This window comes from Micropterus dolomieu, linkage group LG06 (assembly GCF_021292245.1).
Source record: "Micropterus dolomieu isolate WLL.071019.BEF.003 ecotype Adirondacks linkage group LG06, ASM2129224v1, whole genome shotgun sequence".
NCBI lineage: Eukaryota > Metazoa > Chordata > Actinopteri > Centrarchiformes > Centrarchidae > Micropterus > Micropterus dolomieu.
In genome coordinates this window covers 7,639,632-7,661,201 of record NC_060155.1, presented here as the reverse complement: position 1 = coordinate 7,661,201, position 21,570 = coordinate 7,639,632, and the positions used below count along the sequence as shown (strand labels likewise).

Below are 21,570 nucleotides of genomic sequence, written 5' to 3'. Positions count from 1 at the left end.
TGCAGTCTACTTACATCTGAAGGACAGAGGACACTCGTTTGAGGACCACCAGGTGCACATTTTAGACAGAGAAGATGGATGGTTTGAAAGAGGTGTCAAGGAAGCATCTACACCAGGTTTGAGAAGCCGTCATTGAAAAGGGGAGGGGGTCTACGCCACCACTTATCCCCCACTTACAATGCTGTCCTTTCATCACTTCCCAGGAAACTCAACAAACGTAACCTATTGGCCTCAGGTGAAGATACCAACGATGGTCGTTCAGTCTTGGCCACCGGTAGTCTTAACGACTGTAACGACTGTCGTCACAGCAACCAGGAACACTAACGAACCAGCGGTATCGATGACCCTGGCCAACGACCCCACTGAGGTTAAATAGCTGAGCTTCCCTGCCAGTCAGTCAGAACTGAAGAAGTCCTTTGGATGAGGGACGAAACGTCTTCCAGTATTTTCAACCAAGTCCAGTTGCCCTTGATTTTAACCTTCGACCTATGACCTGGATGACTGAGAATCTTCATAGACATATTATCACCCTAACGTCTAACACTAAGGTTAATCTAATAACGTTACATTTTGGCTTCTCTCTTCTTGCTGACTTGTCTTTGACTCATTAAAAGCTGCGGTTAGAACACACTAACTTACTTACACTAACTTAGCAGCTTGGGGCTGCTGGTATTTGGCCAATTAGCATAACGAGCTAACGTTGAGCTAACGTTAAGCTAACAAGCTATATGCCGACAGCGATACCTGTTAAATGTTAACACATAAATAAAATACAGGAATTTCACTCACCAAGTACAACATGGATTTCCTGGAGGTTCTCTCTTCAATGAACTGCACAGCCTGCCATTATTCATCCGGTTTCTGCATGTATAAATGTCCAAAAGGCTCCGACAGGCTGAGCCTCAGAGCTCCGTGTAGCTGAGTGAGGCTAACAGACAGCGGACCAAGTGCCCCCAGTGGCAGTGGCTAAAGGTGCCTGTCAATCAAAGCGACCACGGCCCTAATAATGCTGAACTTTAAGATTTATTATAATTTAATAAGGTGAGTTATAAAACAATTCACCCCCCTCACAGTTGTCACGAAGGGCAAACTTAGCGATATGCACTAAAACCATTTTTTGAACCAGGCTGTAAACATGTTTTATTCTGCTGTAAAGTTGGGCATTTTAACATGGGTGTCAATTGAGATTGACTCCCTTCTGCAGCCAGCCTCAAGAGGCCACTCGATGAATTGCAGTTTCAGATGCTTCCGTATTGGCTTCAGGCGGGAGATTGGAAGTTTGCCGCTTGCGTGAAACCCGGGGGTACCAGTAATAGTACGAAGCTGCAGTGGGGGCTGTTTCTCCGGAGGCTGCAGTTTCAGGACCCCCGCAATCCTGGGACCGCAGTTCTAGGACCCTAGTTCTTTTGCGACAGCGCCATCTAGTGGAGTGGGTGGCGGTAATACACAGCAACACGAAGGAGGTTAACCCTGTCTGCTATCACGGCCGATGTGCGCAGCTGTAGGGTTAACCGGTCGACATGCATATAATAAATAACTTAAGTTCAGGCACACACTCGGTGGTAGTTGTGGTAAGGATAATTGGCTTCGGGGGGCTGTAAAGAGTAACATAGCTAGCTAGCTAACTAGCTAGCCAGTCAGCTAGCTGGCAGTATCAAAGTAAACAAGGTCCTGGAATTGCTGTTCCGGTCCTAGGATTGCGGTCCTGAAACTGCAGCTTCATGCTACTCGTAAAGGTAGCAAAACATTTTTTTCAACGGAAACGGTGGTCCCCTGAACACCCTGTTGTGTACGCAAGCGCATTGCATTTTCCTGGCTTTTTAACACCGTTGTGTTTACAAACTTGTTGCAGTTGATTGGGCAACACATGAGACACGCCCACCAAACGGGAGAAAACATACATAGAAACCCGTTGAAGCCGTTCAATCTGAAAATGTTGCAAACCGGTGCAAAACGTTTTGAGATTGAGCTCGCCCCTGGGGCAACTGCAACAAGTTTGTAAACACAACGGTGTTAAAAGGCAGGAAAATTCACTGCGCTTGCGTACACGGCAGGGTGTTCAGGGAACCAGCCTTTTCGTTGAAAAAAACGTTTTGCTACGTTTTGTCGGCGCTGAACTCAGCCCAAGGGAAGCCCGGAAGCGTTGTAAACATTGTTAGAATTTGTCTTAACTTAAGATGATAGAACACATGAAGTCAGAGGAATGCAATCACCATACACACTTTATTCAAGTATTTATTTTAGTTTTTGCTTAATGATGCTGTTTTGACCAACAATAGTGTATTGATTATTGACAAATACATTTTTACATTTACCTCTCCTCCACTCTGGAGGGCAAGAGCCTGCAGGACTTAAAATGAGGCAAAAGCATAAAATAAATAGTGTGCAACTCAGCATCCTCAAGGTAACCTGATAATGTGGCGATAAGTGCTTTCCCGTTCCTGTTTACAGCATTTTGAGCCCTTGGAGCCAATCGCTTTCCAAGTGATGTCAGTAAAGTCTGTGAGGGTTCAGGGCTTTAGGGCTTAGGGGGACATTGGGATTGAGTCATGCACTCTGCAGACTTTTTTTTAAAATGGCATTGCTTTTTGAGTTTAATGTTACATAACATAGGCTACATTTGCATTGAACTGACACAAACATTAAACATTAAATATTATTACCCTTTAGTCCATTCTGTTCCCTAGTATGGTTTTAAATAATTCAAATTGTGTGGGTTAGACTGAGGGGTTTAGAGTTGTAACAATAACTCTACATTTATAAATTATAGAAGCTTTCAATCCTAACCCTTGTTATAACAACACGTTTCATGTAGTCTTGCGCCTAGCTGTTTCTTGCAAAAAGCCTACGTTTTTAGCTATAACTCAGGACACAGAAATTACAATCTAATAGGCTAACTATTTATTAGTCATTAGTTATCAAAGTAAGAATTATTAATAACGAGTTTCCCCTCTATGAAAGCACACCTCACTTACAGTGAGCCCACTGTAACAGGAGGGATCCGCCCCTCTAACGAAGTGGGGGCGGGATGTAGATGTGTGTGTGTGTGTGTGTGTGTGTGTGTGTGTGTGTGTGTGTGTGTGTGTGTTCCTGTCTTGTAATTGGCTGGTCCCATTGGGAACGTCATGATTGACGCTTCAATACATACATGCTTGCGTGAAACGGTAGTTCTGACTTTCAACTAAGCGGAACCATGGCAAAGAGGTGAGTCTTGGATGACAAATGACATAGCTACAAGAGAATAATGAATGTTTTAAAAGTTCTTTAGCTCCTGTTATGTGCATGTTTCTTATCAGCCGACCGAATGAGACCATCAGCTACTTTAACACAGTTTTAACAAGTTTGAAAATTTGTTGTAGGGCTAAACATTATAGACCACATGATATTTCTCAGAGTTCTTCTTGATGGTAATGTCGAGAATGTTAATGTTAGAGCCAGGGCTGTTGTTTGTATGTGAGTTTAGGAGGGTCTGGTTATGATTAGTGGGTTGAATTATACAACAGAACAAACAGGACATATAGAAACAGCATCTGCTGAAATAAAAGTCTCTGTTCTTCCTTGTGATATTCACAACCATACTCTGGTTAAATTAAGAACAGAGAAGTTTCTGTATTAGTAAGAGCCTCTTCCTGTCAGATGCTTCTTACTCAACTTTTTTGTTTCCAAGGTGCCACACATCTGCTCTGTTTACATGGCTGGAAGGATGTTGCACATTGTGATTATGAGATACTTTTAATGTCATTGACACTTTAAGATAAGATAACTTTAAGATAATGTACATTGGAAAGGAGATTATGCAGATATAAAGGTTTTAAACCCATGAAAGCAAATGATCTCTAACATTATACCCTGAATCATTTTTTGTGTGTTTTGGTCTATCTCATGTTAAAACATAGATTTTGAACCATGCAGCTGTAACTTAATGGTAGAGGTGGGGTCATATTATAACAAAGGTTTTCCATACTGGCCTGTCAGTAGTTTTCTGTCATTGTGTTTAACAAAAGAAAACACCCAGGAGCAAGGCCGGAACTTTTTATATACAGTCTGTGGGCAGGAGAGGTCCCTGGGAACTGAGACGCGAAGTGCAACATTGGCTAGGTTGTAGGACTTATTGTTCAGAGTTCTTAAGATCCCCTTTATTAACATACTTAAATGGAAAAAACACAGGGATCCTATTGTAGCTGCGTTTGTCTGAAATGGGAATTGCATCCAAACCACAAAAAATATTATTCCTCTTTCCCTTTAGTGATACTGTAGTCTGGTTTCATTTGCAGAGCTTTTGCGATTTCTATTGCCTGAAGGAACATGTTGAAAATCCAGTTTCAAACAGGTTTACAAGCTGACCAGCAGGTGTAGTTTGTTATATTAAAACAATTTCCTATTAACTGTTAACTGAATCAAGTAACCAAGCAACACCTTTTCGTAAAAGGGGTAAAATGATAAGCTTTCCTGAACAGCACTGTGACTTGTTTGATTGGTTTAAGAAGTCATTTCATTCATTTAATGGACTTAATCTTTCAACCAAAGACTAGGTCTTTTTCACAGAACAAATCACAGAAGGAAAAGCACTGGCGCAAATAATAAAATTGAATGATGGCTGAGTTCCATTTAGCTGCTTGTCTTGTGCTTGCTGGCTCACTGTCATGGCTGTCACTGGGAGACTTGATTAGAACAACACCATCGTTAATGTTGTTAGTAACATGTGACAAGTTAAAAGGTCTGCTAGAAGGTCTTTCTCTGAAGAACAGAAACCTCTGGAAAATCTTTATTAGTTTCAGCAGATTCCAAAATGCATGTTTCAGTGTCAGAAACAGACTCATTCCATTGCACAGTTTCTGTTTTGTCTGCCACCCTACTCTGCTTGATTCACTGTTTGCTTGTTGCTCTTCTCACAGTCAACAAACCAACAAGGAGCTCACCGAGGTGTTTAACCAAATCTGGTGCCTGGATACCAACCGTCTCAGGCCGGGGACTGATTACATCATTTCCCTCCAGGTCTGTACCACAAGTCTGCCACCACTGGTTCTGCAAAACAGCAGAGATACATGCAAACATGCAAACCCCACGTGGAAAGGAGTCACAGAGCAGTGCTGTGTGCATTCTGCTATGACATCACAGAGAATACAGTGCAGTTAAATCCTGTAAAACCTGTTCTGCCGAAATTTCATCCAGTTACCTGTTAGTGCAGGTAAATGGAGCCTCAGACACTATGTCATAAAAAGATGAAAAACACACCACCTGGATTGTCATAATTAGCTGTACATTATCTGTAACATAAGAACAAACAAAATTAAGAGTCTACTGCTACGCTAATATCTGTCTCTTGTACTTAAAAGATAAATGCTATTTGCAGCATGCTCACAATTAATCAAAAATGCACTTGAGAAACTCAGCGGATCACCAGAGTCAGTTGGATTCATCCTCTGGGAACCACGACCGTGCATATTTTCATGGCAGTCCATCTAGCGGATGTCGTGGTATTTCAGTCTGGACCAAACTGGGCAGACCTGACCAACATTGCCATACCTAAAGCCACGCTTCTAGTGTGGCTAAAAAAGGTATCTTATTGTCATTATAACTTAAAGAGCAAACTTAAGGATAGCATTATAAATTACATTAACTCAATTGCATGACAAAATAGCGAAAAATAAAGCATACAAACACTGCCTCTTAAAGTACTGCTTATATATTATTGCTCATAATATACTTTGTATAAGGGCTAGAACAAATAAAGTGACAAGTACTTTTTTTGATTGATCATTTAGTTGTTAAAAGGTGCAGAATCGATGGTTATGCTGATTATTGCTGATTATGCAAGGAATGGCCAGTACAAGTTTCTGAATCACTTTCAACGTGCTGATGTCTGTCTGTGTATTTGCTTGTATTTTATTCAGGGCAAGGCAGGTTTTGTGGCTCAGGGCAGTAACAATGCCAGAGACATGGCCAGGGCTCCGCTCTTCAAATATGTTAATGAAGCCAAGCTCAAGAGTATCAAGACATTTGCAAGTAAGCAGGAGTTAATGTATTCCCCATCACTTACATGCTCATTTGCTAAAAACACTTTTAACAAGCATATGTCTTTTTTAAATGCAGATTTCATCAGCTTGCTGGACAACTATGAGGTGTCTACAGGAGTAGCAGAGACAGTTACTCCAGAGGAGCTTCAAGAGAACAGGCTCTTTATCGATTCCATAATGGAGACGGATGTCATGAAGGTGCGGTAGCGGTGAGAGAGGGAGTCCTCTCTTTAACACTTCTGTCATCAACAAACAAAACAGCCCACTGATCCTACACAGCGGCTTACTCTCCTGGGAACCTCCCTCAAATGTTGACAGAGTTTCAAGCTGTGACAAGTTTAAGGAGGATTTGTTTAATCGCCACTGACGTATCCCACTCGGATGCCTTTTTATAATTATTTAGTTCAAGGACAAATCAGTCATAAAATGTTTAAACATGATGATCTTTGTTTTTCCAAAGCTTTCTCACCTTAACAAGAAGCATTTTAGAGGAAACACTGGAATTCATCTGCACATTTGTCCAGCTGTCATGGAGTAGATGCTTCCCTGAGCACTTTAAGGACTTTTCGCCCATGTTGGCTTAAAAGTTTGTTATTGACCTTGTAAACAGTTTCTCTATATCTATAGGCGTCTATCTAAAATTGAAATGTAGACGCCAGACGCGCTGGTTGTCCAATAATTCTGGGATTCCAAGTGCTGCGTTTTGATGGTTTATTAATAGGTAAAGTTAGGCTGTACAGGTGATCAGTTCCATACAGCGAAAATAACCATAAAATACTACAAACAGTGTGAACCGCGGTCAGCAAAAATGAGGCTTTCTTTCCATCACCCCCTCTCTCTTCCACTAACTAACGATTTCCTAAATTACTACTGACACCACGTGACTAAAGCCTGTGAGCAACCAAGAAAATGGTGTTCAAGAACACATACCTGGCTCCTACAATATCCAAGGCCAAGACTGGATTTTCAATCTCAAAAGTAACCGTAACCCGATAAACTCTCTTTGTGCCCTAAACTGTTCATCTGTACTGTTCTTTGATCCTGTTTTTTACCTGGAAGCCTGAAATGTCATCATACTTTTTGTTTATTTGTTTTTTTCATAGTGTGCTCACAAGTATCTGGTTAAGAAGGGGCAGTCGCCTGCAGACCCTGCACAGTTCAAGAGACAGCTGTATGACATCTGGTTCCGTCTCTACCACAGGGACAGGAGTGGAGGGTGAGTTTCAAAATAACAGCAGGGGGAGCTACTGCAATGTTTAGAGAGACAATCCTGGAAGTCAACAGAAAGAGCACAGGACAGGTTTCTACAGAATAACTGATGGAAGTCAATCTTTGCCATCTTCAGGACCTTTTTTCTGCAGCTCAATTAGCTAAGATGGAGACAGATGAATTTCCTTCTCAAGAATCAATAAGGCATCTAAAAAATATAAATATGAATACATACAGTTATACAACATTTAAACCCTCTGTTCCTATGTTGGTGTTCTTTTTTTCTTTTTTAACCAATAGTTTAGTTATAGTTACTGCATATAGTAATCCTGAAGAATAAATCTTTTGACCAAAAATAAATACGTCAAGGTCCACTCAATAGCTTTTCTGGAGCCTTTAACTACATCTCACGGTCTTCATCAATTAATAGAGCTATGCTCAGTTGTCATCTGTGGACTTTTTTTAGTGTACTTTCATCTTTAAGAATACATCTGAGTGGATGAGTTTAACTTCAATAGTGGTTGATGCTTTTCATTACAGTGAAGATTCCTGTGGATTCGAACATGTGTTTGTGGGAGAAACCAAGTTCGGCCGGGAGATCATAGGTCTTCACAACTGGGTCCAGTTCTACCTGCAAGAAAAAAAAAACCTTGTTGACTATAAAGGCTACAAAGCAAGAGACAACAAAGCTACAGTAAGAAAATACTGGCCCACGTTCATTATGAAGATACTGAAGACAATGGTTTTCTGAAAAAACAACAACTTTATTCATGTTTGTTTCAATTAAATACGATACATATATAATAATACTAACTATTTGAACTGTTACTGAATTAGAACAAGTAAATATATGAGTTTTAATTCACTCATCAATCACACAATCATTGTTTTATAGCCTGATGAAGATGACCATGTCCTGAACCTGCAGTTTAGTTGGAAAGGCTTGGTGAAGCCAGTTTGCGGCTGCTTCATCGGTGTCAGTCCAGAGTTTGAGGTGGCCATCTTCACCATCATCTTCCTCATGACGAATGAGAAGATGACAACTGTGGTGGCGAAAGTGGACGAGTACTTGCTGGAGCTGGTTGTTTATCGGAATGGGAAATCCATCGGCACGTCCTTCCCCAAACTGCTCAGCAGTAACAACAGGGATGTGTAATATTACACATTCACCTGAGCAGTCAGCTGTCATGTACCAAATTCTGTCTTATGGAGTAAATAAAATTTCTTTCTTTACATAGTAGTGTTGGCATTTTTATTCTCCTGTTAGTGAAGTTAAGTCAGATAGGTCACAAGATTTAGAAAGATAAAACAAAAGAGCAAATAGTTGGACTATTTTAATGACTGGATAAAAACATGGTAGTGCTTAGCCCCGATTCTGGTCTGTCAGTAGACCTCCTCTTCAACAGCATGTCATGGAGAGCTGAAATGAAACTGAAAGTACCAGTTTTTATCATAAGTCATTACCACACCAGGTATTATTTCTGTTTACACAAAAATGCAGCACAAAAACAACAATTTGGCTGCACTGCCTTAGTTAGCTGCACTTCCCAGAATTATATTAAGATATATTAATATGTCATAAAAATTATTATATAGGATATATTATATAATTATTTATTCTCTGAAATTCTGATACATTTAGAAATAATGTTATTCTAAGAATTCTCAATTGTTTTCTTCAGTCAAAAATGATGACATGCTGATGAAATATAGATTTTTTTATTGTTTTTTGTGCATGTTAACTAATTGTACATTCAGTATTCACATTGTTTACTACTTTATGTATACAGTTAGAAGTCTATCATGTACCAGTGACACAATTTTGTAAATTGTATTGTTAAATTGTTGATTTGCGGTGTTGTATTTACTTCTGTTGCTTCATATGCAGATGACAATTACACATGAACCTGAATCACGTGATGACTGTAAAATATTAACCTAGAGTTAGTACACATGTATAGATTTATTTACTGTCTATTTTATTTATTCACTATAAAGCAGTAAGGGAGTCACGTCTGCCTGGCAGACATGACTCAGGACTAATACTTTGTAGTACTTGACGCGCCCTTGCTTTGCGCATGCGTGGTAAAATAAATCCATTACCATGTCAAACCACAGAAATGAAACTCATCCTCTGAAAACTACCAGGTGAAGTGAACTAAACGCGCAGGTAAAGCCACGTAAAGCTAGATTAAACTCTACTACATGCTTGCTAACGGTGACAGTGCCAGTTGTCTTCTTGCTCATGAACAAACTTTTCGAGTTAGAGGCAAGAAACAAGGTTAGCTAAAAGCTAACAGCTAGCTGTCAGTTGGCAGCTCGTTACTATCTGACAGGGAGCCACCTGACAACCGCTCACATGATTAAACTCCTGCGATCAGACCCATGACATTACACAACTGGAAACAGATTCTCTTGGCGTGTTTGTGTTTGTATGTGTAGTTTGGATCACTGGAGTGCCGCTTAGGGGCTTGTTAAACAACAAGTCACAGCAACAACAACATGTTTGGTAAAAAGAAGAGAGCACCGCAGCCTAAAGGCCAGGGCGCTGCTGCAGCCAAGCAGGTAACGGCAACCCGGACAAACTCTACAGGCGAAATGTTAACTGTAACGTGCTCTCTGGGGAAAGTCTTATCTTTTACTTTATGGTTTCAGATGGGTCTGTTTGTAGACCTGGACCCCGAAGAGATGATGGTGGGTATGGAGGAGAATCTGGACGACCCGGACTTGGAGGCTGAACTTGCTGCTATCACTGGAAATAAAGCTGCTGCTGGAGGAAGAGCCAGGCAGAAAGGGAAAAGTGAGTGCAGTGGTTATAATGATTTATAATCATGTTAACAGTATTAGTTGCCATGATTGGAGTAATATGTGCATGAAGTTGAGGGCCACGGATCTGAGGAGCTTTTCACTTGTATGTGAAGCCGCTTTGGCCCCATGTCAAGTAGTAGTAGATCAATACTAATAATAATAATAAGATTTTTGAAGCCGATAATGCTATTGATATTTGAGTTTCTCTCAAACTCAGAGAATGAAATAACACCTGATGTTAATTTTCTTCAGAAACACATAAAACACAATGAATTTTCTTTGGTGACCAGGTCCATGGCAATAGTCCTAATAGATATAAATATAAAAATACGAAATTAAGAAGAAATAACAGTTATAAAAGAATAACAGAGACTACAACCCATAACATAAATGAACATTTTGATGAGGATATGGTTCTCCTAAAACATTTTGCAACCAATAAATGTACTGGGCAGGACATTTTACAGTTGAAAAATTAATGTCACTACTCTCTGGTGGAGAAAGTACAGCATGGTGACACTCACATCGGCATTTATTTACTTTATTTTCTTGTCATTTATCGGCTGGGCTATACGCCCATCAGTGGCAGACTCAAGCTGGCAGGGTAAATAAAATAACAATACTCTGGAACCACTAATGCCACTATTAACTTTACATTATTACTACATGACAATGTGATATGTGTTGTTGATCTCGCATACAAACCCAGCGGGATACATGGTATCATGTTTGTGTCGTAGACCCGCTGCCCATGGATGACATTGCAAGAATGGCTGACGAGTGTATGAGAGATGTGGATGAGGATGAAGAAGACAGTAACCTGGAAGACGATGAAGATCTAATGGTTGGTGTTTATTTATCTCTGCTCTCATACCGAGGTTTGTAGATTTCAAGGTTCTGGACGAAGTAGGCCATTTACCAGACGCATGTTTTAAATACACAAGAAGGAATTCAAGTAGCTGTACAAAACCTTTTGTTTGGTTGCTTGTGCGCCTTGTGGCCCTCAGCCTTGTGGTTTAAAAGTCATGTTGCTTCACACACTCATTGTGAGCCTGTAAGTTGTCAAGTCTTACATTTATTAAATGGTGGACACACAAGTATACTACTTATTGGTCTGAAGTAGCCTGTTGTAAACCAAGTGGTACAAAGCTACATTGTGCTGCAACATCAGAAGTAAAAGAAGAAAGTTTTCTGTAACTGACACAAATGTAGATTTATCTTTAGGGTATTGCCCTACGAATTACAAAAATTCCCAGAGCAATCCCACTGTCAATATGATTCATTTCTAACTGCGTGGTGGACGAGACAAACTTTGGAAAATGTAAGTGATAATTGTAAATATTTGTCCTTTGAACTGAAACATCATGCTGCACAAACTCTTTTTTTCCCTTTTTGAATCTCCTAGTTTTCTCTCCATTGAGAATTAGGATCAATAAAAAGGCAAGTTTAATTGTATAGCACCTTTCAACAAGATATAAAAGAAACACAAGGCAACATAACATTACATATTATATAAGTAAAATTAAGTAGACGTTTAAAAATAAACTACAATTGAATACACATTAAAGTGAAGAATAGAATTTACAGTGCAATGCACGATATGAGTGATTAGTGGAGATGGAGGTGGAAAAAAGAAAAGCCTGAATTTTTAATTATTAGCATAAAAAAACTTAAGAGTTGGACCAGACCTCAATTTCTGGGAGTTTGTTCCGGATATGTGTTGCATGAGAATGCTGCTTCTTCATATTCAGTTTTGGCCGTAGAGACAGTAAGCAGACCTCTCCCAGGCGACAGGTATAGCAAGCCTTTCACACACAGGACGTCAGTGCAAAGAGTCCTGGAGGGATGTTTTCCACTTTGTTGGTCGTAGTGAGGTAGCCGTGTTCTGAATGAGCTGCAGCTGTCTGATAGGATCTTTACTGTAATCTGCAAAGAAGACATGCCTGTAGTCAAGCCTACTAAAGATAAAAGCAGGAACAAGTCCCACTATAAGTCCTTTAATTCTTGATAAACTATATTCGTAATGTGACTTTGTTTGTCACAAAGTTGATGTTCCTACAAACATGTGGAGTTATTTATCCAGGCACTGATCCTCGTCTCAACCCTATTAAACAGCTGGACAGGTGCAGACGTACATGTAATACTCAGCTATGATAACCATCAGAGTCACATGTGTACAGATTGGCGGCTTACGGAAGACTTGTCACACACTCTGCACATCTGAAATCCAGCCTTGCATATGACCAGTAAAATTAGCTGTTGATCGGTTGCTTTACTTTCCCCCCATCAGGCAGAGCTACAGGAAGTGGTGGGTGAAGAGGAAGATGAGGATGCTGTAACTGCTTCCTCCACATCCTCTGCCACCGCTGAATCTCAAGCTGAAACGCCAGAGTCCCCACCTCTGCAGGTACAGTACTTGTTGTTCTCTGCCTTCTTTGTAATTGAGACCACGAACCACAAAACAAGCATGTCAAATAACGGAAAATTTTAGCTGTTGCCGGTGACAGGAAATCGTGGACGTATCTGGCCATCTTGCTTCCTGCTGGTGAACAAAATTAGCTGCTTAATTTTATCCTAAATCACCTCTATATATAGCTATATCTTCAAACAATAGTTGGTTACTGAATAATGTGGCCTGTAGAATAGATGCACTGTTTCCTGGTAAGTCTGTGCATTCTTAAAATTTATCCCACTGGTATTTCTGTCTACTTGAAATGCTTTGTGTGCTTACTATTTCAAACAAGCGATTAAAGATTAGATATAGACATGTAGAAATAGCGATCAGGTTTTTATTTCCTCCTATTGTGTATCTGTGACAAATACTTTGTTCTCAACCCACACTTCTTCCTGCTTAGTCATTCTTGACCTAGCATAGATTTACCAGTTGTTTTCAGATAATGCTGACGGTACCTGCCTGTTGTTTTGGTGAAGCAGCAGGTAGTAAAGGTCTCCTCAGCGGCGGTCGGCAGCCTTCAACACACCCTGGAGGAGAGAGCAGCCATGTACAAGACAGCCTTACAAAACGCAAAGACTGCAGGGGAGACCTCCAAAGCCAGGAGGTACGATCGCGGACTGAAGGTGAGTGAAACTGCTGCAAAGATGTATGCTCAAAGTGCAGAATTACAGCAACAGTCTTCATTATGAATTATTGTCTCATTGTTAAAATATGGGATGTTGTACAGGAAAGGGTATCATGGGATTGTCAGATGTAATGAAACGAGAGACAGATTAGTTGTTTATGGCTTTATTTATTGTGGCTGAAAAAATAATTTACCAATGCTTTATCTGTCATAAGCCGTTAACTAGTACAAGTGCAAGGTTGCGAAATATTTATATTTATCCGTTTTTTGGTAATAATGTTAGAAACTTATGTTTGTAATCTATTCATAAATGGTAACTGCAATTCTAATGAGCCATAAAGTTTAAATTTGTAAGTGTTCATAAGTCATTAATAAAGTATAGTAAATATTAATAAAGATAATAATCAAGTTTGCATTTGTAATTTGTTAATAAGGTGTTGATGAATGAATTTAGCCTTTTTCTAACCAGTGAAAGGGATTTTTCACAACCCAAACGCTGTTCTTATTAATGGTTTATAATTGATCTATAAAACATTAGTAAATGAATTACCTCTCTAGAAAGTGACACAGATTTAGGACAGTCAATGATTGTCCATTATCTTTAATAATAAATTTAATTAAATAATAAACGAAAAAAATACAATAACTATCAAGATATTTACTCATTTCCTTGTTTTCATAGTTGTGTTTGTTATTTGTGCCTCGAGTTACTGGGCTGGAAATCCTATCCAATTGTAGATGATAATGAATGTAAATTTTGGTTTCTACAGACTCTGGAGTCGATGTTGGCTGCTGCGAAAAAAGGGAGACCAGTGAACGAGGGAGAGATCCCTCCTCCTGTTGCAGCTGGAGCCCCAAGTGCCGCCCCTAAGCCAGCTGTTCCCAAACGACCTGCTCCCTCTGTACCTTCTCCCTCTGAATCCACTCATTCGGATCAACAGGGGCAGTCGGAGGCCACGCCGTTACCGCCTGCTGTACCAGAGATCATCACCCCCAGCAGCGAAGAAGAGCAGTCGTCCTCCGCCGCCCTGCCCACTCTGAGCAGTGTCTCATCTCCAGAGGAGCCGATAGAGGAAACGGCCAACCAGCCTCAGACACGTGAGTTGGATTATACAAAGTTATATCAGTGATGATATTAGGTATCTAAAGGGGGTTGAAAGGTGTAGATGTTGCCGTATTGTTTCCCAAACATTGCTTAGGATATGTAAAAAGCTGGAGTTATATTGAATGAGAAATATTGAGTATAATTTTTGGCCTTAAATTTGAGACCAGTTGGTGGGATGTTGGTGCAGTAGGCTAAATAATCCACAAGTAAACTTTATTTTAATACTTTGATCTTTAATTTGATTTCCCATTCTGTAGTCCAGCACACTGTTGTAAACAAATTGCAGGGAATGGGTATTTCTGGCTTTCTCAGATTTATCAGTAATGGTGACACGTTTAGTTTAATTAAGGTTTGTGTGTGAAATTATTTTTAGTATTTATTAATGTGTTTTTCAGACAGATAGATGAAATTGTTGAGGCAAAGTGGTTGTCTTCTAGCTTCTCAGTATCTGATGAATGTGGCTTTTCACTGTGGTAATTGTTCTCTTTCTATCCCGTGAATCCACAGCGGACGAGGCGACCAAGGCAACGCTTTTGGAGAGGCAGAAAGAATACAAGATGGCAGCTCTGAGAGCCAAGAAGCAGGGAGACGTGGATCAGGCTAGGCTTTACTTTAAGACAAGTAAGGTGAGTAAAAGACTACAACCCTAAGTGATTTGTGTAAAACCAAGACAGTGTCTCCTGTGCATAAATTTGTATCAGCCGTGTCGAGTACAAAACAAAGGTCTGTCTGTGGTTTGCAAGAATTGTATTCTCAGTGAATAGTATTATTTTAACATGGTGTTCTGGAAACTACTGTGTGGGGGAAATGTGTTAAATAGATGATTAGTAGACTAATGTGTTGAAATTTCATAGATAAAAAACGCATGTGGTATCTGTTTATTTTGAGTCAAATAAAATGGCTTCAATGCTTTTTACAAACTTGCACAACGTGTATGATGAAATTCTTGTACAATATCAGCAGGATAAATCACTATTATCTTCCCCTTATCATTAAATATGTAGTTGACGAGCTACAACTGTCCAAGTAAAATAAAATTTTTACACATAATAAAGCTTTGTTTCTGCTGGAACTGGAAGCAGCATTCAAACTACTTTGCTGAGCAAAGCAAGTTTCTGCTGTAGGAATGTAGCAGCAGCAGCAGCAGCAGATATGTTTGTGATAATAGACATATAACACATTGTGGTTTTTTTTACCTGATGCCTTGCAGGATTATTGCTAGAAAGAAAATATCTTCTTACTTGTTTCTGTTCAGAATTATGGTCTTGTACTTAACTTAAATCAACATCTTCAGTTCAGATGCCAGACCTCAGTCAGGAAACTTGAAGGTGTTTTAATGTCTCAGAAATATTTATGTTTTGATATTCAAAGGGAAAATACAATTACGCATCATTATTTGTGCAGTCTGTTGTATGAGTCTGTTGCTGCTTATTCCGACTGCGGGATTTCTCTCAAGTATGTGAAACATGCCAACAATTTGGACATTGACAAAGACCACTATTATGTTTGACAAGAGTTTGGGTTTTTGGTATTCTTTGGGTGCAGAGGTTTGATGCAGTGATTGAGGCGCTGGAGAAAGGACAAGCAGTCGACCTGAGTGGCCTTCCTCCATCTCCGGGACAGGGTAAGGAATTTTAGTAAGCAAGCAGAAATTACACTATGATTTACAGGAAGAATAACAGGGAAAATATAAGAGACAGAAGCAAACAAAGACAGATGAGTCTGTAACACACAAGAAAGAAAGAAAGAAATAAGAAGTAATTGCGCAGGTGACTTATGATCAATCCTAAATAACAACAGGAGCAACATATTGTCAAACAGCTAACTATTTGAAATGTTTCGTTTTTTAACAAAAACCTTGGATTGTATTGACAGACACGAGAAGAAAATAGTCTAGAGACCCAACAGAGGTCACAGGGATCTTCCAGGAAGGGAATATAAATAAGGAAATGTATAATCGGCAGCTTCATAAAGAAATATCTTCAGCAAATGTATTAAAACAAGTAATTTTTCTGGACAGAAACCTGCTGTATCTGCTTCTGCATGTTTATCTTGTGTTATTGTGTTATAGGAACAGGAGGCAGCTTGACTCCAGTGAAGGAACCCTCCTTTGGGCAAAATATAGAAGTCACCCAACCAGTTGAAGCAGCTCCAGGTAAAGATAATTTCAACTTTTATCCACCATATGAATTCACTTTTTTTGCTGTTGTTTCTGACCATTCATGTAGTTCCGTTTTCAATTACCTACTTACCTTAGTATTTATATGAACCAGCTCGAGTCAGCTTGACATTTAACATAAGAGGTGACTTCAAAGAGGAGGAAACACTTTGCTTGTGTTGTGCACAGCTTGCTTATGTAGAAACACGTCTGCAAAGACCGTTTGAAATAACAACAACCATACATTGACATGGCAGATAATGAATCTTTATGACGATTTTGCAGGCTGCCGTGAGGGAACAGTTGAACACAGGATGCAGTCAAACAAATGCTACTTGTCACTTAAGCCATGTAGCAGACAAAAGAAGTTTTCCCAAAAGACCAACATACTAGTCTGTCACACATCAGCAGACGGGTATCGAAGACTGATACTTTTTGACTACCAACCAAATTGCCTCCACAAAACTGAGCATGTTCGCATGTAGCTAAGTAGCCTCACAGCGTTGGTTTAGACTCTTAATCTTGTTAGTTTTGGATGAAACACATATTGAGAAACTCTTGTTTACTCTCATTGTTGCCTCCCTCCCTCAGGCCCTGCTCCCTCATCAGCCGCTGCAGCTCCCAAAAACGTGCTGGAGGCTCTCGAGCAGAGACATGCCAAGTATGTGGAGGCGTCTAATCAGGCCAAAGCCAGTGGAGATGACCGCAAGGCCAGAATGCACGACCGTATAGCCAAGGTACAAGGAGAGACTCTCCTCCTGATGTCTGTATTTACCTTTACAGAACTCTACTGAAACTGTGTTTGTCGGGTTTGGTCTTGCTACATGATTGCCTCTCTGTTAAAGGTGTAATAAATACAATGAAGCTGGCACATGATTACTAAATTTGAGTCAGAGCTTTCATCTGTGAAATGTAGGTTACATTTTTTGTCAGTTTGTTCTAGACATAAAATAACAAAGCTTCACTTAAAAGCTTAGTCCCAATTACATGCTTCTCCCTTTTGGCTTGTGGCTCCACGTTTTGACGAATAAACGCAAGTCTCAATTAGAAGCCTGGTCTGGTTTTTATAGACGTTCTTTGGATGTATAAAACCTCTTGAAGCCGACTGGGTCACCTGCTTGAGCTAACCTGCTTACATTGTGCATACCAATATAAATGTTTAACCTTTGTCAATATGGACATGCTACACAGTGCTAGATCTTTTAGATTTTTCATAATTCAATCATTGAGTCCATTTCATGGCAGATTTAACATCACGAAAAACAAGAGAGATGGAAAAAGAGATGACTCCCTACCTTTTGAAGCTGTCATTAAGTCTAAATATCTGTCCATTCCTAGATTATTTTCTATTCCTTTAGTCCTAACGGTCCAGCGATCAAAAGAATCAGAACTTTCATAAAAATTCATCAAAGTTGGAGTAATTACAGTAACCTTTACCCCCATTACAGTAGCATTAGCTACTAAAATATTTAACCTCTTTCCTCATGCAGCAATACCAGAGTGCCATCCGAGCTCACAAAGCAGGAAAATCAGTCAACTTTGAGGAGCTTCCTGTTCCCCCTGGTGAGATTCTTTTGTGATTCATGTTTTTGAGTTGACAAAGTAATTTTTAAAGTTACTTTTAGCTACGTAAAATTGGATTTGAATTGTGTTTCTGGTTTCTGGTTCTGTAGCCCTGGGTTGTTATTGTGTATGCTGTCAGTGAGTCTCTGAACCAGCGCCACAAGACATGTTGACCAAAAGAGTAAATATAGATGATGGTGTATGAGAACTGGTAAACCAGACAGAATGAGAGTTTGCTTTTGTCTCTCAGGTTTTCCTCCAATCCCGGGCCAGAAGGCGACAGGAGCTGAGCAGGGATTCATTGCTGCTCTGGAGGCAGCCGATAAGCTTGCCTCCACTGATGCTGCTGAAATAGCAGATGAAGATGAAGAAGACGAAGAGAAGGTGGGCTATCACCAGTAAAAAATAATTTTTTGATTAGGTTTTTGTGGATTCATTTTTAATGCAGTGTTTTGCGTTGGTTGCAGTCTAAGCCGGCTGTTCCAGAAGAGCCAAAGAAGCCGACATCGGACGTTCCCACCGCAGGTGAAGGAAGGAAAAGGACTCCGGCTGCTTCTCCTGACAGAACAGCCGCCAGGGAAGGACTCTCAATTACAGGTCTGCCCCCAAAAGGAAACATGTCCTCAAAAACACTCTTTTCAGCCTCTCGTTTAGCACGTCACAGAAGTCCAATTAATTTCTGTAGCAGTCTGACAGGAAGTAGCACAGTTCTGTGATGTAAGCTGGACAATTTTCTAAACAATTTTGGAAGTTTTAGTTTGAGTTTATTAGTTTGATTATGAAAGAAAACAAATAACACATTAACAAACACGACAGAAATTAACAATGAGAAATGCAACTACGCAACAATACTAATTAAAACTGCTGTAATTAATTAATTGATTACTCAGTCAACATAAAATTAACTATTGTGATAACTTATTAATTGTTTGTCATTTTCCATGCAAAAATGTCAAGTATTCTTCTGTTCCAGCTTCTCAAAAGTGACGATTTACTATCATATATGACAGTAAATGATTGTCTTTTGGCTTTAGAGTCAGATAAAACAAGCAAAATCAAGATGTTACCATGGCTCTAGGAATGCTATTTTATCACAATATACTTTTTTTTCACGATTGAGAAAATAATCAGCAGATTATTATTGGCCCTGGTATTAATAATGTAACAGATATTGTCCAGACAAGAACAAAAACACTGCACATCTTTCACACACAGGTTCCCCATCAATGACTTCAGCCGTGCTGCAAATCACTTAACTTTATTTGGAAGTGGAAATTTTCCAGACACGTTAATATTTTATTTATTGATTTTATTTTTAGGTTTGGTGTCTACCTTTATCTTGTTCCTGAAACACAGAACCATTAACTATTAACATTTTGAAAATGGTGACATCAGTTTTTATTATCACATCACGTAGCAACTGTGTCCTCAAAACTTAAACCACTTGAATGCCAGGCATATCATGTACTCAACATCCCGTGTTGAAACAACATACATCTTCTAAACACATTTTTTTTTATTATTGCTGCGATGCAGTTTGCATTATTTCCACCATTTCTTGTCTCGCACTGAGATAATGAGCACAATAATGTGCAGTTCTAGGAGTAAACCTGCTTGGTATATTTGGATTGAGAATGGATGCAGTTTGTCCACAAATTTAGGAATTTGATTCATAAAAATAACTATATATTATTAATTATTCTTACCTAATATATTTGACTGCTGCTGCAGTTTGTCAGAGTGCAACGACTGACAGTGGTTAAGAGTCAGTAAGATATTGATGTTACACCTTTGAAAAAGTTGACATCAGCTTTATTGAAAGTACGTTTCAAGAAAGCGATTTTAAATAAATAAAATTCAGAGATTAAGTGAGGCAAGACAAAAAACATCAGGATTTACGTGTTTTTGCAAAGGTTTTAAACATGACATCACGGTCACTTGTATCACACACAAGGGTAAAACTATAACCAGAAGAGACAGTGGTGGGGGACCACAATGAAAACAAGCTTTGTTGTGTTTTTATCCTCGACAGTTTAGTTTCATGTCAGAACTGGGTGACCACTGTCTTGTAATTATCTTTTGTCAAATAATTCTTATCTGCAGTATAACTTTAAGGTATGTCAGCTGTCAGGCAGCAGCACAGTACTGTGGTTATCAACTGTGTAACAGAGTAAGACAGCCATAATAATCCTTATATAGCACTAAAATTACATCTAGATGTTTACCGTCTATTTACTTTAGATCTTCCATCTTTCTTTGTCCTCCAGCGACTCAGCAGCTGGAGCTCCTGGAGGGCAGGAAGAAGCAGTACATGAAGGCAGCTCTGCAGGCAAAGCAGAAGAACGACATGGAGCAGGCCAAGAGTTTGCTCCGCACCGCCAAGGGCTTCGACCCCATAATTGAAGCAGCGCGCAGCGGCAAAACCGTGGACATCAGCACGGTGAGCAGACACTTACTCTGCAGCCGGCAGTCAAGTGAATATCAGAAATAGGCCTAATTCAGTCAGTAGAAATGCATCTCAAATACTTTCTTCTGAATATAAATGACTTTGGTACATAGAGGTTAGTACTTGTTTTTTTGTTTCAGGAGTTAAAAATTTATTACATTATAACATTGTATTTCTGTCTTGCATGTGGGACATTGTCTCAATTAAGATTTTTTTCTGATTAATTTTCCACCCCTAGAATAAGTCAATTCTAACTTCTTTATAGTGTGTCAGTGCCGCTGATGGCACAAAATATTTACCTGTATTATTTCTGATATTACATGTTCTGAGCTATCTAAAGGTGCATTTTTACCACTGTCACTTAAATCACCTAATTGAGACAAAATCGTAGAATCATGGTGGAGATATTGTATATTGGTAATCCCAGCTGTGGCTGATCCTCTGTGTGCTGTACCTGTAGGTGCCGTCGCCCCCTGGTGACGAAGACGGAGACTTCATCCTGATTCATCACAGTGAAGTTCAGATCTCAGAGAAAGCAGAGCAGGTTTACACACAACTGGTCAAGATCCTCAAAGAGCAGCATGAGGTAAAACTGTTGTAGAGACTTTGTAGAAATATATAAAAATGAAAATGTTGATTCAAAAGTGTCCAACCAGAGCATCATGTTTTATTAGGACATGTTATCAGGATAAATAAGTTTATCATCTTCATTTTTTTAATGCTGTCATTGTAACAAACTAGCACTAAAAGTAGACCTAGAATAGAAACAAGATGTATTTTTTATGTATATAATATTTTTTTTTTGTATATGTTCCTGCATGGATTACAACCTTATCAGGGTTTACAAAATAACAACAGATACTGATACTGATATCAAGTCCCTTTTTTATTACTTTAATCCAATTAATCTTATTTCCATCCTGTATAGACACCTTATTTTGAACGTTGTCACATGTGTATCCTCGCGCTAAATTCATCAAGTTCGACCCAAAATTCATCAAGTTCGACCCAGATGGAGTGGATGTGCTAGGAGACAATTCAGCAGAATAGTGTCTGCAAACAGCGTCTTTCTCAGACACTTTAAAGTGCTTCCACACTGCTGACATGTCAACGTAATTGTTCGGTAAAATGTGTTCAGTCTTTCCGAACACCGAGGCCGATTAATTTCAGTGGCTGCATCCCTA

General features: G+C 39.4%; 2 protein-coding genes across 3 annotated transcripts in view; both read left to right on the top strand.

The window, feature by feature from the left end:
• The first annotated feature begins 3,153 nt into the window (after positions 1-3,153).
• LOC123972990 (uridylate-specific endoribonuclease C-like) lies at positions 3,154-8,459 on the top strand. The gene is made up of 7 exons (XM_046052805.1): positions 3,154-3,204; positions 4,896-4,995; positions 5,895-6,006; positions 6,094-6,215; positions 7,121-7,233; positions 7,767-7,920; positions 8,122-8,459. Exons 1-7 carry the CDS (start codon positions 3,194-3,196, stop codon positions 8,380-8,382), a joined length of 873 nt encoding a protein of 290 aa, XP_045908761.1. The 5' UTR covers positions 3,154-3,193; the 3' UTR covers positions 8,383-8,459.
• Positions 8,460-9,271: 812 nt separating this feature from the next.
• Positions 9,272-21,570, top strand: part of cc2d1b (coiled-coil and C2 domain containing 1B) — a 20,888-nt gene continuing 8,589 nt past the window's right edge. Inside the window, exons 1-16 of one of the 2 annotated variants that reach the window (XM_046052786.1) lie at positions 9,272-9,396; positions 9,669-9,791; positions 9,882-10,026; positions 10,775-10,878; positions 12,325-12,441; positions 12,969-13,112; positions 13,885-14,212; positions 14,727-14,845; positions 15,765-15,843; positions 16,291-16,374; positions 16,969-17,114; positions 17,868-17,940; positions 18,191-18,324; positions 18,408-18,537; positions 20,208-20,380; positions 20,847-20,972. In XM_046052786.1, coding sequence (XP_045908742.1) covers positions 9,729-9,791; positions 9,882-10,026; positions 10,775-10,878; positions 12,325-12,441; positions 12,969-13,112; positions 13,885-14,212; positions 14,727-14,845; positions 15,765-15,843; positions 16,291-16,374; positions 16,969-17,114; positions 17,868-17,940; positions 18,191-18,324; positions 18,408-18,537; positions 20,208-20,380; positions 20,847-20,972 — 1,965 coding nt within the window. In that variant the 5' untranslated portion in view covers positions 9,272-9,396; positions 9,669-9,728. The remainder of the gene's footprint in view (positions 9,397-9,668; positions 9,792-9,881; positions 10,027-10,774; positions 10,879-12,324; positions 12,442-12,968; positions 13,113-13,884; positions 14,213-14,726; positions 14,846-15,764; positions 15,844-16,290; positions 16,375-16,968; positions 17,115-17,867; positions 17,941-18,190; positions 18,325-18,407; positions 18,538-20,207; positions 20,381-20,846; positions 20,973-21,570) is intronic. The other variant, XM_046052787.1, reaches the window with a different exon arrangement.